We start from the raw sequence: 18,543 nt of genomic DNA on the forward strand, positions 1-18,543 counted from the left end.
TCACGTAAAAACGCACAGTTTTGTGGCCCCGGAAAATAACCGGGAGTACTTTATTGAAAAACTTCCAGCGGCCAGAACTCTGACCAGGGAGGTGACAACAGAGTGGGTCAGTGTGTATGCACTATAGTGCTGGTAAGGATTGCATACAACTTCATGTCTTAAATGGGCGAACTAACCCTTTAAAGGGATAGTTCACTTTGAAAGTATTTTTTGGTATGTTTTAGCTTACCTCAAGGGCATCCAAGATGTAGGTGTCTTTGTTTCCGCAGTAGTTTCAATTTTGATATTTTTAGGTCAAACCGTTCTTGTCTGTCAGTCATATAATGCAGGTCTATGGTCACCACCTCAAAGAGCATGCACAGAGAAGTCCAAATTAAACATGATTTAATGACTCGTAAATGTAAGTACACATTGATGGCCTAAGACACGAAACGAGCGGTTTGTGTGAGAAGATGAACAGTATTTATATCGTTTTTACCTCTTGTGACCTCAGCCACGTCCAAGTGATCTGAGGGCGCGGGCGCTTCGGTCTGCGCAAGCGCCGGAAAGCGCCAGAAGTGATCTCTCGCGCGGTTGCGAAAAAAATTCAACGTTGTCTGTTGATATATCGAAATCATCTTCCATTGCGATTTCCTGTATATCTAAATATGTTTAGATCTTCACAGTGAAAGGTAACACTTCCGAAATCTCTGTGTAAACAATGAGTGACGTACATGCGCGAGAGATCACTTCCGGCGCTTGCGCAGACCGAAGCGCCCGCGCCCTCAGATCACTTGGACGTGGCTGTGGTTACAAGAGGTAAAAACGATATAAATACTGTTCGTTTTCTCACACAAACCGCTCGTTTCGTGTCTTAGGCCATCAATGTGTACTTACATTTATGAGTCATTAAATCATGTTTAATTTGGACTTCTCTGTGCATGCTCTTTGAGGTGGTGACCATAGACCTGCATTATGTGACTGACAGACAAGAACGGGTTGACCTAAAAATATCAAAATTGAAACTACTGCGGAAACAAAGACACCTACATCTTGGATGATCTTGAGGTAAGCTAAAACATACCAAAAATTGATTTCAAAGTGAACTATCCCTTTAATATAATCAGACGAAGTTAAATGTATAGGCTATAAACGAACTACACCATGGTCGCATGACTTTAACGTCCGACACCATCATAAAGCTTCCGACAACTCTTTCAGTCTTTATTTCAAGTCTTTTCGATAGAATAGTTTGCAAGAGCCGATTGTAAACACAAGGAGGCTGTGAAAGCGATAGTGAGTAAATGAGTTTATCTGTTTGGTAACGTTTAATGATGTTTATAACCTCTTGTCCCATTTAGTCACTCGTTAATCTTTTTCAAGACAAGTAAATTAAGCATGTGTATGGTGGTTATATTTTGTAAATGTCTGTACCAGTATTTTACATTATTTCTGAATGTAATAATACAATATGACTTATATACACCAATGTGACTTATGTGTGTTTTTGTTTTCTCTCAACAAAGCAATTTTGACTCGGTGCGAAAACATAGTAAACTCTAAGGCCCGGTTTCACAGACAGGGCTTAGATTAAGCCAGGATTAGGACTTAGTTTCATAAAGATATTTTAGTAGCTTTTATAAATGTTCCTAAAAAAAAACTTTATTAAATTAAATTAATTAAAGAGACAAAATATTTAATGATAGTGGAAGCTGCTTTCAGTTAAAACATCTTAAACATGCATTTTAGTCTGGGACTAGGCGTAAGATTTGTCTGTGAACCCGGGGGTATATTTACAAAGCTTAGATTAATAAGGATTCAGCCCCGGTCTCCTGGAGTTATGAATGATTGAACAGTAACAATGAGGAAGCAAAACATGTCAGGAAGCCGTTATAGATTTGTTATGACGGATTTCCATAATCAGTGGCGTAATTATGATTTGACCGGGGGAGATGTCTATATTTCAGGTCCTCATTGAGCGCTATTGACTGCAGTGAGAGAGTGAAAGAAGAGCTCTGCCACGCATTACTGCAGGAGCTGTCCATGACGCTGGGGCTGAGATCTGATTGCCTCTGTTTATGCAGCTTCACTGTGAGCGAGATCCAATATGGCTGATTACTTCTGTGTAGGTTTAAATAAGACAATGGTATAAAGCTTGACAAAATAGAGTGCTGCTGTGCTGAATGTTAGCATGCCTGTGATTAGACTTTTTAGACACAAGACAGCTTTTATTGCCTAGATTCGGGGCTTAATATACATAACTTATTTCTCGAGTTCACACTTACATACAGTACTGTGCGGCACGTTAGTATTTTCACCCCCCAAAATGGTTTTAAGCCAGTTATTTATATATTTTGCAGTAGTGCGACAGTAGGAAATATCAGTTTACATTTCAAAACATTCCAATTGTTTACAATTGTAATAATGATTTTCATGATTTTTGTATGTACAAGGAGTCTGACAACAGCCGTTATGATCTGATCTCACCATCATCGAGTCCGTCTGGGATGGATTACATGAAGAAACAGAAAAAACTGAGATAGACTATATCCAACTGCGGCAAATAATCCAAGATGCTTGAAGAAACCTTCCTGCAAAGATACAGTACTGTGGAAATGAAAATATCATATTTCAGAGACACTACGTGACCGGATCACTTAGTTTGTTTCTAAGTGTCACCCCCCCCCCCCCCTTTTTTTTATATACATGTAAATGCACATTTCAAACTTAAATGGTTGTAATTCAAGAATGCTTTGGAATATAGAAGTAAGATTGGTCTCGTTTTAAAGAAGACATTTGGCAGATTTTTGTAGAAGTGAAATAAATTAAGAAAGTGAAACAGAAAAAAAGTTATAGAAGTTTGAGTTTATGAAAATGTACAATGTAAAAAATTGAATTATTCATATTTTATAGAAAATAAATATTTTCAAAACCTGGGCGACTCTAAAACTGCAAAAAAAAAAAAAAAATCAAAGTCAAAAATCTGAACAAGTTGTGTTTCAAATTTTAGGTTGATATCTCAATAAATGAGCTTTCAGTAAGATTTTGTTTGTGCGCAGTACCGAACTTTTTCACTAGATGACAACCAGACTCCATTACTGCCCATATAAGGGCGCCTCCATTTCCATATGTCTTTTGAGTGATATGAACCACTATTTCCACAATTTTCATACAATTTATGAAGTAGACATCCTATTCAGAAGTAATATGAGACGTTTGGCAGATTTTGATATGAATTCAACCTCTAAGAAACACAAAAAGAACAAGTATGTGCGTTATAGCTTCCTGCCACATCACAAATGGTGAATCTATAATTTTTTTCTTTATATTTAAAAAAATTTCAGACCTTTTTTTCTAAAATAATTGAATGGATGCTATCTTTTGAACTCTTGGCATGAAAACAAACTTGAGGTTTCTACCCTTCTTTCATGATTTTTCATGTTCATCACTATTTCAAAATAAAGGTCTAAACACGCCTTATGAGTATGAAAATATTCTTGTTGCATATTGATGAATTATGGCTCCTCTGTAATTAATTTTGAAAATCAATCACCAAATATGAAAACTAGAGATTGTAAGCTTTCAAATGATATATAGTTTGTCAAGATTAGTTTAAGGTTTAGTATAGGATATTACTGTTTTAAAAATGTAATGGATTTGGGCCCACCGGTGGGCCGGTGACACTTAAGGGGTTTTAAAGTGTAATAAGAATTGTAAATATTTCATGAACATTGGTGAGTTTTTTTTGTCACATTACCGTTGTCACCTTTACATAAAAGCAGTAAGTGATGATTTCACCATGGTTAAAGCTGTAATAAAGGCCTTGAGTGTCTCATATCCTAAGTGTGCATGAATATCACTGTGTTTCAGTGGTAAATAAAGACAGAGAACAAAAACACACACCACTCTCTCCACTCTTAAGGACTTTTTCTCTTTTACTCGGCCAGGCATGAGTGCAGAACAAAGCTCTTGACTCTTGAACAGACCGTTCATATTGCCACTGAATAGGACGGGTGCTGGTGCTTCACTGCCAGAATAGGGCCTGTCAGTGGGTCGTCGCTATTACAAGTGCCTTTAAAAGCTCACAGTATGTCCACACTAGTGGCTTCAGTGTCAGAGTGACACCGCCTGTAATGTTGATCACTGAGGGAGATGGCAGAAAACATGTCGGAGGGTGTGTAGGGAATTGTACGTACAAATCGGTGTTAGTTATAAACAGGAAGCTATTAGTGACAGTTCATTAAACCAAACTCTGTGTCGCCATGGAAATGTCTATTTTGGGTTCATTTATTTCCTTGAGAGTGCTGTTAGTAATCTTATTCTGGCATCTTTAACCAAAACTGCTGAAGAAATCTCTCAAAAATGAACAAAGATGTCTCAATTTGAATCTGATAAAACCGTTTTGGAAACATTCTCAAAGAAAAGTGGTTCACTGAAAGCAAATATGTTTTTTTTTTTTTTTGTCTTTCTGTTAAATACAGTACATTCAGAAAGTACTGAAAGACTATTATTTTCAAATTTCATTGCAGCTGCCTTAATTTTTCCCCACATTAGTCTGCACTCAGGAAAAATAAGATTAATACCATTTTTATCATATTGAAAAATAATAATCTTTGTTTTGTTTTATTTCATGGACAGGGTTGGTGTTTCTTAGCAAAAAATATATTTCAATCTTTTTAAGATTTCAAATGTATAATTAAAAAAACTGAAATTTCAATTGTCTATCTATTAGGGGTGGAACGGTACACAGAAGTCACGGTTCGGTTCATACCTCGGTTCAGACATCACGGTTCGGTACGATTTCGGTACAATGGAGTGAAAAGCAAAGCAAAAATGCAGAAGGCATTTTTATAAATGTCTTAAACCTTGTATTTTTTTAAATAAGTTTTATTAATAAAGGCATAGAACCAGTTTATTTGTAGTGCACTGACAGTAGTTTTATATAATTAGTTTATTAATTAAATTATTAAAAAGACGAAAAGACCTTGAGATATGTTTGGTAATTGTACCTGAATGAATTTAAAATTAATTTGCTATTTCAGATCAAGATATTTGTTTTCCTTCATTTTAATTAACTAACTTTATTCTCATCTGAATTATAAATAATTGATTTCCGTATAAAATAATACTAGCATAAAAACTTTTGTTAACAGTTGTAGGTTACAGTTTGACAAGAGTTTAGAGTGTGACAAAAGCACAATGTTGTGTTTTATTGCCAGTGTACACAAATATAAGTAAACAATTTGCAGTTTTAATGATGTCCTGTATGAAAAAAATGACGGAGTATGTTTTTACGTTTCCACTGTTCGATCGCCCGTGCCTCTCTCTCTCACACACACACACGCACACACACTGTTCATCGCGCGATTCGCGCCCGCGCCTCTCTCTCTCTCTCGCACGCGCGCGCGCACACACACACACACACACTGTTCATCGCGCGATTCGCGCCCGCGCCTCTCTCTCTCGCGCGCGCGCACTCACACACACACACACACACACACACACACACACACACACACACACACACACTGTTCATCGCGCGATTCGCGCCCGCGCCTCTCTCTCTCTCGCACGCGCGCGCACAAACACACACACTGTTCGATCGCGCCTCTCTCTCTCTCGCACACACACACACACTGTTCATCGCGCCTCTCTCTCTCTCTCTCTCTCTCTCTCGCGCGCACACAGACACACACACTCCTGCATTGCAATCTTGATCGCAGCCTGTTCATTGCTGCGTTAACAGTCACACCAAAAGCGAATAGAGCGAAATTTATCGCTATTTAAGAGGGTTTTTTTTATTTATTTGTACCGTGTATTCTGCGTGCAAATTCGTGCACCGAACCGTGACGCCCGTACCGTTTCGGTTCAATACGAATACATGTACCGTTCCACCCCTACTATCTATACATTTATATATTTTCAATTCATAATAAATAAAAAGTATGTAATTTAAAAAACAACAACTATAAAAAAAACCCCCTAAAATAATAAGTTTTAAACAATGGAAACTACATTTGCTTTTTTTTTATTCATATAGCCCTTTACAGATTGTTTCAAAGCAGCTTCACAGTAATAAACAATAAAATAACAGCCCTAATGAAACAATTATGAAAAAATAAAATACAATTTCAGTTGTAAAGCAGCTCTACAGAAGATAATAGTGTCATTACTCAGATCAAGTCAGTTCAGTCAAATAACAGTGCCGAGTTCATCAGTTTTTTTCATATTAATTGTCTTTTAAATCCCAATTGAGCAAGCCAAAGGTGACAGTGACAAACAACAAAACCATTAGATTGCCATAGGCAGTTCTCATCTGGCCAAAAGATCAAACCCAGTATGAAGCACCATATGAATGCTAAAAAAGTAAAAAAACAGCAATTATCCTCAAGGTAATATTACTTAATATTGCTGTGCCACCAGCCATCTTTTTCTCCCTCTCTCATTCTCACACGGAGAGATTCACAGGTTTTGAGCTCAAACACACCTGGCATGAACACAATCCCGAGGCTTTGTTCAACAAGTGATATTTCACACCACATGCTATTTTTTCCACTTGCCTTCGCAAACAATGCCAGAAAAAACATACTTCACTTGTTTGTCTCCATATGGTCTGTCTATATAACTCGCTGCATACACGTTTTTTGTTTTGTTTTGTACAAATTTACTAAGAAACAGCTATAGGAAGAATGAAAGAGTATTTTGCAATGGACAAATCAAAGTCCAGATCTCATTCTAGGTTAATCTAATCTCAATCCATAGAGCATAAATCACATTTACACTGACATAACACTAATAAATCAGTAAGATTTATCTTTGCTAACGTACAATAGCTTGGCACTGGATGGCCAACTTGGGTCCCGGAGGGCCACTATCCAGCAGAGTTCAGCTCCAACCCTAAACACACATGAATTCAAGCTGATCAATGTCTTCAGGATTACTAGAAAGCAAGGCATGAGTTTGTATCATGGTCGAAGCTAAACTCTGCAGAACTGGCCCTCCAGGACCGATGTTGGCCATCCCTGTGTTAATCCATAAAAGAAAATCATTCATTCTTAATAGTTAAACATTCCTCTAGTTTATCTCATTTTGTCAGTGTTTGCCTGCAGAATGAGTAAAGAAGGCCTCCGATGTGCAGCAGATTTTATGCGTAACATTGTGAACAAACATTCTGAAAAAATTTGAGACAAAAATGACCTGACGTGAACACTTGGTAAAAAAAGGACAAGGTAACAAAATATATCAGATCTTTTCTAAAAACATTCAGGGTTAAGATAGTTTAAAAACAAAATCTTTGCATGACATCAATCTTCTGACATTGTGAAAAGAAACACATTTCATTTTAAAGGGGCTATATGCAACTTTTCCCCCAAAATAAACGTAACGATAGCCTTTTACCATTTATGACTCAAACATCTCCTGATGAGCATACTGACACCTTGTCCGCTCACAGTGGGTGCACCTATAAGCCTGTATCCTATTTTTCCTATTTTCTGTCGGGTCGGATTTTTCCCGCGCTGTCTGCGGATGTGACGTCAAGCGCGTTCATGTTAAACGTTTCAGATCACTCTGCCACCACCGCTAGTCATCAAGTAGCCTACACTCGCAAGCAGTGTAATGGATTTTGTGAATACACAGAAGAGACCCAGGACAACTCGGACACCAACAGTAACTCCACAGAAGACTAAAAAAGTTAAACCCCTGACAAGTGGGCGAAAAAGATCGAAGATTGAGAGCGACCGGCGCCGAGCAAGGACTAGAGTGAACATCGGCTTCCCATTTGAGCCTTGGAGGGAGCTCAGATCTGTGTTGGGAATACGAAGTGACCCAGAAATGGCTTTTTTTCTTCTGAAAAGGTAACACGTGATAAAACTGTTCATTGAAAAGCACTGTGTTGTTTTCAGTTCACAACTGCAAGAGCGAGCAGAAAGGAAGAGCAGTTCTGATTTTTTTTGGCCACAGGTGTCAGTCGCGAGTTTAAATTTCAGAAAAAAGCATATAGCCCCTTTGAGGAAAATGTACTATTTCTATTTTGTGACTCGAGACGTTTTGATTGCACTTTTTAAATAGCAGATTCTGCTCATCAGAAATAGTTCATTAAATATTTTTAGGGTGAAAAATGCTGGTTGATACAACTGTCCTGAAATCATAATGAAGAAACAAGCCTCATTAAAAGAATGAGATTTTTTTTTTATTTTTTTTTAAGAAAATTAGTTTGGCATAATCTTTTATTTGTGATTTTTTAGGGGGGAAAACAGTTGTTAAAATATTCATATTTGAAAAAACATTTTGCGCTACATAAATGTGTCATGCAGGGCACGATTTGTGAAAAAAGCAGCGCAGATGCCTCTGTACCGCTCGTTGGTTTCATACGGATTACATAATCAGAGAATTTTAGTTTTCGACTTGAATTGGTTCATTTCAATTTCACATTTCAAGCTTTTTATAGATATAATTCTTAGCGTGGCTGAGGCACGTATACGCTAAGTTTCGGTTCATTTTTGCGACGTGCTCCGGAAAGGAGATCGAGACGGCAGAAAGCACATTTTTGTTTTCTTTATATTACAAAAGAACAACATTTTGTTGTTATTGTTGTGAGTGTATACAAATAAAAGAAGATTTACAGTTTCAAATGATGTCTTACTCTTATCTGTACGACCAAAAATGACAGAGTATTTTAAGTTCTTTCTGCTGTTATGAGAAATTTTTTTAAATCCCAGTGCGTAATTTAACATGCCAGCATAAAACCAGAGTTTTATTTAGAACTATGCGTAGCTCCACTCGCAATAAACTTCAATATTTCATACAAAATAATCACAAAACGCAACCAATATTTCTAGGATTTCTTTTGTGAGGGTCCGGTAAAATACGATGATATGCTGCTCTGAATCATTTTCACTTTTCTTCAACTTGGCCAGCTGTAGAATTCATGTTGAAACAATAGACTATTATGTGACGGCTGTGCTTAGTGTCATTTTGAAAAGCCTGGCATGGATTAGGGCCACTGGAACCAGGATCAGAACTCTCATCACACGAGCGCAGAGAGTTAAAGATAATTTCTGAATTTATTGTTGCCTAAACATGCGTGTTGAAGCGTTTTATATATTTTTATTTATTTATATAGCTCTTTATACAATACAGATTGTTTCAAAGCAGCTTTACAGTGATGAAAAAATGATGCATTTTGGCTGTTGTTCAGCTGAAGATCCGTTATAAAGATCATAAATTATGAAATTAGTTCATTTCATCTATAAAGAAGTTCTAAAAAAAATGATGCCATCGTCCAGCTCAGTTCTCAAACAACAGCGTCAGTACAGTCACATTAATAATATTGTTGAATATTAAAGGAATAGTTCACTTCAAAATGAAAATTCTGTCATCATTTACTCAAGTTGTTTCAAACCTGAATGAATTTCTTTCTTCTGCTGAACACAAAGGAAGTTATTTTGAAGAATGTCGGTAAGCAGACAGTTGATGGACCCCATTGACTTTCATCGTAGTAAAAATAAAATAAAAGTACTATGGAAGTCAATGGGGTCCATCAACTGTTTGGAAACGATTTTGGAAACATTATTTTAAGGTAAAAAATCGTACTTAGTGTCGCTTTAAGATATTTCTGTAATTACTATATAAAATGTGTTTACCTTCACACATATGCAGATGTAATTTTTGGGGGAGAAATAGTCAGGTTTTTCTGAATGCGATATCAAAAACATACCATTCACGTACTCGCAAACTACATGCAGCTTTCTCACTGCGACAAATCTGAGCAATGCATTCTTTCATGAATCTGTAGAGTATATAACCGATTGAAACTCTTGCCACATGATGCGCAGTGGAATGGCTTCTCTCCGGTATGCAGCCTCTCATGTGTTGTCAGGCTCCCTGACTGTGTGAAACACTTTTCACAATATGAGCACTTGAAAGGTCTTTCTCCAGTATGGATTCTCTGGTGCCTTTCCAAATCACTGGTACTAAAAAAGCCCTTCCCGCATTCCAAGCAGACATGAGCACGTACACCAATATGTGCTTTCTGGTGGGTTTCCCAAAGTGAACGCGAGCACGGCTCGTTTTCATGAATCTCCCTGTGTGTTTGTAGGGCGGATGCTGAGGTGAAAATCATGCCGCTCTCATCACAGTTCAAGACAGAGTGAGCGCACGTGTGATTTTGCAGTCCTCTTGCCCGTGTGAAACTCTTCTCACACTGCTGGCATGAGAAAGGTCTTTCTCCAGCGTGGATTCTGATGTGGGTATTGAGTCTTACTTTACGTGTGAAACTCTCTCCACACTGTTCACACGTGAACGGCTTCTCTCCAGTGTGGATTCTCATGTGCGCAGTAAAAGTTCCTCTACGCGTGAAGCCTTTCCCGCACTGGAGGCACGTGAAAGGCTTTTTCCCAGTGTGGATTCTCATGTGCGTCTGCAGTCTTCCTTTATGCGTGAAACTCTCTTCGCAGTGACGGCATTTGAACGGCTTTTCTCCAGTATGAATTCTCAAGTGTGTCTTGAAAGCTTCTCTACGTCTAAAACTCTTTCCACACTGAGGGCATGTGAATGGTTTCTCTCCGGTGTGGATTGACATGTGATACTTAAGGCTTCCTTTCACTGTGAAACATTGTCCACACAGGGAGCAGGTGAAAGGCTTTTCTCCAGTGTGAACTTTCATGTGCCTTTTAAGATATTGTTCACATGGGAAACTCTTCCTACAGTGAGAACAGGTGAAAGGCTTTTCTCCAGTGTGAATTCTCATGTGACGTTTAAAGTTTTGTCTTGCAGTAAAACTCTTTCCACACTGCGCACAGGAGAAAGGGTTCTCCGCATTGTGAATCCTCATGTGCCGATTAAGGTATGTTTTACATTGGTAACTGTTTCCACACTGGGGGCAGGTGAACGGCTTTTCTCCAGTGTGACTTCTCATGTGCATTTTAAGTCTTCCCATAAATGGGAAACTCTTCTCACACTGAGTGCAGTTGAAAGGATTTCCTCCAGTATGAATTCTCATGTGTGCCTTCAGGTTTCCTTTAGTAGTTAATCTCTTTCCACACTGAGGGCAAGCGAAAGATTTGTTGGCTTCTGTTAATGTTTGTGAGGAATTCGGTTCGGTTTCCGAGCAGCTCGTATCATTTTCTCCACTTGCGAAATGATGAGGTTTCTGATACTGATGCTTCTCCTCCACTTCATTCAGGTCTTGACGTTCCCCTCTGAGTTCCAGTTGATCTAAAATCAATATAAACTTGTAAATATCATTTAAACATGGTGAAATATGAAAATAAATTCAATAAGCCGGTATCTGTTTTATATACTACCATCATTACAATCATAAAAGTTGTGTTGCTCATGTTAATTGGGCATTTTTAAATGCGCCAGTCTTTTTTCTAGTAATTTCTTTAAATTTACATCTTCCAGAATCTGGTAAACTGGCTGAGGTAAATTAATGGCGCTTTTTCATTACCAGTACCGGCTCGCTTTCATTGCAGACAGTACCGCCACAAATAGTACCCGGTCGTCATAGCGACGCCGCAGGAAACTGCCGTGACTTAATCTTATACGCGACACACATCCGCTACCCACACACACAGGACAATGGAGGAAATCGAGTGTATGCTGTTTTTGATATTAGATATCAAATTTGCCATAATAATAGTAGTAAGTTTAGTAACTATCTCTGGCCAAACTATTTAAAAATGGCGGGGTTATTCTGGATACTCCATCTGATCTGGCGCGTGCAATAATGACGCAGTGAATAGTGACGATTCTCTCTGACCAATCAGCAGTCGGCATTGTTTTCACGTCATATTTTAGTATCACCTCAGCTCGCTCAGAACTGGAGGTGGTACAAAAAAAAAGTACCCGAAAGTGGAAAACCAAACAAAGGCGAGCCGAGTCGAGTCGAGCTGGTACTGTGTAGTGGAAAAGCACCATAAGTGAGATAAGTGAGTCAATGACAATATTAAGATGTGTTTGTATTCAAGGTGCAAGGAACATGTTGTTATTTTTTTGCTTGATGGTTACACCAAATTACATTTTTCTTGAAAAAATAGTTTTTCAAAACCACAAGAACTTGGCACATGTGTCCTTTTCATTAGACACTCTTATTTGTCATTTTCCCAGTTTGGTTTGATAAACTATAATCTAACAAAAAAATATGCTATTAACATTATACACGTCCTCATATGTCTTTTTACCACCCCATTAATATTGGTCTGTCTCACCTTTACTGTCTCACTGTTTTGGCATAATCTATCTAATACATGTTTAAGTAATTATTGAAACAATTAAAAACAACTTTCATTTCCAAAAACCTAATATTAGACTCTGTCCCATATTTTGAGCATAACCAAGACCATATGATTTTCTGAAACCAAAAAAATTATAATAATAATTTTAACACCCAAGAAGTAACATGGTTTGAAACAGCGTTTCTTCAGCACACCAATTAAATAATAATACCATACTATTACTCAATCTTTAAACCCTGTAACTCAAGCTATTGTAAAAGAAAAATATTTTACACTCTATTATGGTAAATATAGGCTTAATAAATTAACTGCACACCAGCACTTTGTCACAAGCCCATATGAGTGACAAGTTCTCTGAAGATATGTTACCTTAATATTCATAATTATTATCAGGAATCATTAGTGGAGAATCAAGAATGTTCACAAACCTCTTTTATCCTTTGAATCTTCATTTTTCATTCTGCTTGCTTTTGGATAACCTTCACTCTCCTCCTTAATAAACGACATCTTTCAACAGTTTGTCACAGATTTCAGCTTTTGTTTGTTCCTGCTTGTTTCGAAGTGTGTCTTTACGTTCAGAATAAGAATAACTTACTGGTCTCGTTCATTTGCCTTAATACTTATATACGCACTAAAAGTAAATGTTACGCAGTTAAAATAATGTACGCACTTTCGAATATGGAATAAAGAAGAGTTCCATTGAAAGTCAGAAACGGGACATTCCTACTTGATATCTCCGGCTTGGATGTTTATCATTCTATGCCGCCATTTCTAATGACGTCACGCCACAGTTGAGGATGCGTCATGATATGGAGGCGTGGCTTGACAGCCTCTGCTTTTTACACAATCTTTTCAACACTAATATTTCCCAGTCCTTTAGGATCAAAGAATCAATCTGTTAATATAGTAGCATATCAGATAGATAATTGGAATATGAAGATGTTTTTATTTACTTATTTTGGTACATTTGAACTACACTCCAAACATAAAACGTTTGAAACACTCACTTCTTAAATGTTTTTATTATACTAATATACAATATGTGAAAGGTATAAATGATTTTTTTTGTCCTGTTATTTTTACATTTTGTTTTCTCCTCTTTATAATGAAATTGATTTGTATAGGCTATATAATAACCTGTATGTAGCCTATATATTTTACATACGCCTACATTTACAAACTGGACCTAGTCAGAAATTAGGGTGTGTTCACACTTGGTAGGTTTAGTTAGGCTAGATTAAAACGAACTCGGCTGTGATTGCTCTGTCAGTGTGGTTTATTTGAATAAGTGTGCATGTAAAAAAGCTGCATGCCATCGTTTTTTTTTTAAATTAATCAAACCAAACATGCCAAGTGTGAGCAATCCCTCAGTCCACTTACAAACTAACTCTGGTGTGATTCGACTAAAATATAAATGTAATATGGACCAATGACATGTAAACGAACTAAAAACAGGACATGATGTCATAAGTTGTGACCCTAAAAAGCATGTTTTTTTCTTGTCATAGTCGCGATGTTGCCTATCACAGTTCAGCAGCACAGGCTTCAGAACCGCGCTTCCTCACAGCAGATCGTTTGTGTGTGTGTGTGACAGAGGGATTCCTGCTGCTATTTTGACTAATTTACACATTTTATAAGCTTTTCATGAGTTGTCAGCTGCATCATATACCACCACATATACCTACACACATACAGCGAGCACATTTAGCCCAGCAAACAGCATTATTTTGGATGTTCGACAAGTTCAGTCGCAAAATATAGCATACATCATAAAAGTTTTTTTTTTTTTTTTGTATCTTTAACTTTGGTGTTAAAAAGGACAGTGTGAAGGGTGGTTCTTCAACTACAGGCACTTTTGGCCTTGTAAACTTGAGGGGGAAAAAAGTGTTCAAATCAAAATTGCCACAGTCTAACAGTTAAATATAACTAGTCTAGTTTAATAATCCATAAGAGAACACACTTACATTATAAGACAAATTGGTGTTTTTTGACATATTTTCCGATCCGCACTGAACAAATGTCATTTCCATCACATGTACATATTTGATTATTATTTAAAAATATTATGATATACATAATTTCTTAACAGTGTAAGACCACTTTCACACATAGTTTTACCAGTTTATACCTATATTGCAATTACCATAGATTTGTGGGTTAAGTAAATTAATTGTCATGAGGCCCAAACACAAAGCTTACATCCACCACAACCTGAAATATAATATTGGATTGGTTAGATACATTTTAGAAAAATAACTACTTGTGTTATTACATTAAATGGACCATTATCCCATAAACTATGCAGAAGTTTTTAATGAGTGATTAGAATTTTGTACATATTTTTAAAAAAGTTATGAGGTGGTGGAAATGACTGGGTGTTGTGGAAATGACAATGAATGGACGTCCATGTAGAAAAACAAATATATATTTGAATAAATACATTAGCATTGTACATTTCAATAAATAAAATATACATATGTAGCCACACAATCTATGAATTGCACCTTGTAACCATAAATGTCATTTCCACCTCACCTTTGTCATTTCCACCCAAGAAGGTAATGTGTTGGAAATGATGGGGTGGAAATGACAATCCTGCAGTATTTTGTAAAAAAAAATCCAAGCTATCATTACAGATTAGCTATGAATTGGTAGCTAGCATTGCATGCATGCAAAATACATCTATTTACATCTATTTATGTTCAAAAATCTATTTATTTACAAACTCAATTGATGTTACACCATGTTTTGGAAATGACATACAATAAAAATATTTTCATTTTAAGCAATATTTACCTTGAGTTTTCTTCACCAAGTTGGTGAAGAAATTCAAAATCTCCTCCATGTCAGACATGTGCTGTGATGTCATTGTTCATCTCCATAAAAACTACCCAAACAATCTTTCAAAAAAACCTTTTAAAATGGACATTACAGCGTTGTGGTGGAAATGACGGCAATACTGTGGGACAACTACATTTTGTATATATATATAAAATCACATTTATAGTCGTCTGACCTCAAATACCACAATTATGTTTTGATTATTTTACTGATACTTTATTCAGTCATATTTAAAAAAGAATAGATAAATCATTTTTTACACTTCTTTTTCATTAATGAAGATCAGAAGTCTGGGTGTGGGACAAGCACAAAACAGCAATATTTGCATCAATAATGATGTTTAAAAAGGTGAAAAAATCATCGTAGACTCCCGGTAAAAAGTTCCTAAAGTACTTTCATTGTAAAGTTTACTATGAAAGTGCGAATTTTTCAGAATTAAATGTTTTTTATAAAATATGATCAAAGGACATGAAAGTGCCCATAGTCTAAGAATTGCCCGGTAAGCGAAGTGAACCAGGACTAAATCTATCATTTTCTTTTTTTGGTCAGGACCAAAAGACCCAAGATAACCGAATTACAAGTGTGAACACACCCTAAATCAGAATTTGCTAGTTTAGTTGACTGACCATGAAAATTGATATTACCAGACTGTGCTCAACACACCTTTTTACTAAGCTAACTGATTTGTGAGAGATGCAGAATAATATAAGTCAATGAAAAGACTGCAGTCATCAGGGTCAACATTACAAACCAGAAACAATAAATCACATTTAACCATGTGAACACTGTAAAAGAGCTATTCGCTAGGAACAGGCAGAACTCAAATGAGAATTAACAATGATTGCTAACATATCATTGGTGTTGGCATTAAAGTTAAGATAATAATAATAAAAAAAAACTTTAAAATACACGTGTCAAGTTCTAGGATCCGAAATTGCGTACTTATATAGTAGGTGAACAAAAGTATGTGACAATGTCTGAATTTAGTTCTAATAGGCAAAAACTACCCTACTATTCCACTGAAATTCTGAAGTGTGCATATGATGGACACTTTACTATCCCATGAGGCAACAGGAGAGGATTTGTGATTGACAGTGAAGCAACGTAACTGACGCTGGTAGGTCACATGATAATGACAACATGGCGAATGTAGTACGTCCGGATTACTTTCATACTACACACAATCATACTATATACACACCATACTTTTTAGTGGTCACAAAGTAAGTACTTGTTCAAAATAACTACCTACAAAGAGAGTACATGATTTCAGATGCAGTGTTCATGTTAGTTTCATATGGCTTTGAAACATTTACACACAAAAAAAACAAACAAACATTTATACCACTTTTCATGAAAATTCAGTTTGTGGTACAATCAAGCAGAAGTAATAACATGCTAACAACTTACACACTGGATACACTGTGTATCTTGATCTTTATTTACAAAAACAAACGGCATCTTTGAGTTTTACTGAATTTCACATGAACGACACAACATTTATATCGCAAACTGACCGAAGGACAGCGGTATGGATTCTCTTCAGTACTCATGTTTACATTTCAGTTATCCTTAATAGGTTAAAATCGTCCACAATATGAGCACTTGTAAGGTTTTTGTCCTCTATGATTCTCAAGTCACTGGTACTTAAAAAAGTCTTTAAAGACATCTTCAAAGTAACCCATGCGACTCCAGTTGTTTAACTTCCAATTTTATGAAGTGAAGCGAGTGCTTTGCTTGCGCAAAAAAACTAAATTTACAGCTTTATTTACAAAATAATATTATCCAAAGTGCGTTCACGGAACAACGTCAGCCTTTCGAGTCGACACAACACTCATGCGTCGTGGTTCTCCCCCTACTGGGTTGGAGGTCAATATTTTCGTAAGTAAAGTGGTAAACTATGTTATTTGTGCAAACAAAACACTTGCGTCGCTTGATAAAATTGATGTTAAACCACTGAGAGCATGTGAAAGATTTCTTTTCAATATTAACATTTGTGTCACGAGTAAGTTTGCCTGTACAAACGAAACTCTTTCCTTTCCGAACACATTTTGAAGATCGCTCTCCAGTGTGAATCTTCATGTGTGAATTGAGGTTTCTCTTCCCTGAGAGCAGCTGAAAGATTTCTCTCCGATATGAATTCTCATGTGACGTTTCAAGCCTTCCTTCATTGTGAAACTCTTTCCACACTGTGCAGAGGTGAAAGGGTTCTCATTGTGAATGTGCATGTGCCTATTACACTGGAAACTCCTTCCTTTTCTCCTGTGTGAATTCTTATGAGCATATCAAGTCTTCCTTTGAACTGGAAACTCTTTCCACACTGAAGGCAACTGAAACGCTTTTCTCCAGTGTGAATTCTAATGTGCACATTAAAGGCCTGTTCACACCGGGACGAATTTCGTGCGCGATATTCGCCGACGTTTAACGCCTCGTGACTAAACAAAGGGCGCCAATAGGCTTGTTTGAGATGCGCCTTGCCTCGCCTGAAATGTAGTCGAGAGTAGGCGGCTGCAGTGAGAGGAGGAGTGAAAAAAGCGCAGGCAAGCCGGCATCACGGTTGTTTAAACCAATGAGCATTAAGCTGTGCCGTCAGCAAGTCGTTTCCCATCATGCTTTTGATCAGCGCAGTCGGTGGAGAGCAACTGCGCGACTGCAGAATCCGACACGTGCGCCTTGCGGTCGCTAGAGTTTTTTGATACACGTCAGCATGACATCAGAGCAAGGCGGACCGCACTCGGACACATTTCTAACCGGCATGCATCTCGCGCTGATCACCGGTGATCGGTTCTGCACAGATTTTGCTCATCTCAAACAAGCCTAATGTGAGTGTGCACACCGACACGAAAAACGCCACGCGTCGATTTTTGGGTTTGACGCGCCGCGTCAAAAACTATCCGACCAATGAGATTGGCGCTTTTGCTCACGTGTCTGGAGCCTCTGAAGTTACAGTAAAACACAACTTGGGGGCGCTCAAACACAAAACGGTCTTGCCGAGCACACATACGCAACGGCGAAGAATATATACGCCAAGTAGCGTCTACACTGCCGGGAAGAAATAAGACGAGGAAGATGCAAGGCAAGATGAATGTAGAGCTGCTGGTCTCGTTGGTGTCGGAACTTAAAGAACTATATGACAAACGCGACAGCGACTACAACATAGGACTATTTCTGTTTTACATTAAGCGCCATCTAATGTCAGGGAATGAATTGGCTTGTTCACTCGGCTCATCATCAGTGAAAATCGCTTGGGTGTGAACACAAAAAACGCGTTGAAAAACGCTGGCGAATAACGGGTGCCGATATTCGTCCCGGTGTGTACGAGCCTTAAGGTTTCCTTTAGTGGGGAAACTCTCTTCACACTAAGGGCATGTGAAAGATGTTTTTTTTGTATTCTGTTTTTTGAGAAATTCTTTTTTTTAGTTCTTAAGAGGCTCCTCCCATTTTCTCCAGTTGGGAAATGATGAGGTTTCTGATGTTGATGTTT

General features: G+C 37.4%; 1 protein-coding gene across 1 annotated transcript in view; it reads right to left on the reverse strand.

The window, feature by feature from the left end:
- Positions 1-12,793, reverse strand: part of LOC130070024 (gastrula zinc finger protein XlCGF57.1-like) — a 44,063-nt gene extending 31,270 nt beyond the window's left edge. Inside the window, exons 1-2 of the mRNA XM_056234270.1 lie at positions 12,647-12,793; positions 10,183-11,196 (exon numbers count right to left, since the gene is read on the reverse strand). Coding sequence (XP_056090245.1) covers positions 10,183-11,196; positions 12,647-12,725 — 1,093 coding nt within the window. The 5' untranslated portion in view covers positions 12,726-12,793. The remainder of the gene's footprint in view (positions 1-10,182; positions 11,197-12,646) is intronic.
- Between the last annotated feature and the right edge of the window lie 5,750 nt (positions 12,794-18,543).

The sequence above is a fragment of the Rhinichthys klamathensis genome, unplaced genomic scaffold (assembly GCF_029890125.1).
Source record: "Rhinichthys klamathensis goyatoka isolate OS25496 unplaced genomic scaffold, OSU_Roscu_1.1 h1tg000391l_1, whole genome shotgun sequence".
Classification (NCBI taxonomy): Eukaryota; Metazoa; Chordata; class Actinopteri; order Cypriniformes; family Leuciscidae; genus Rhinichthys; species Rhinichthys klamathensis.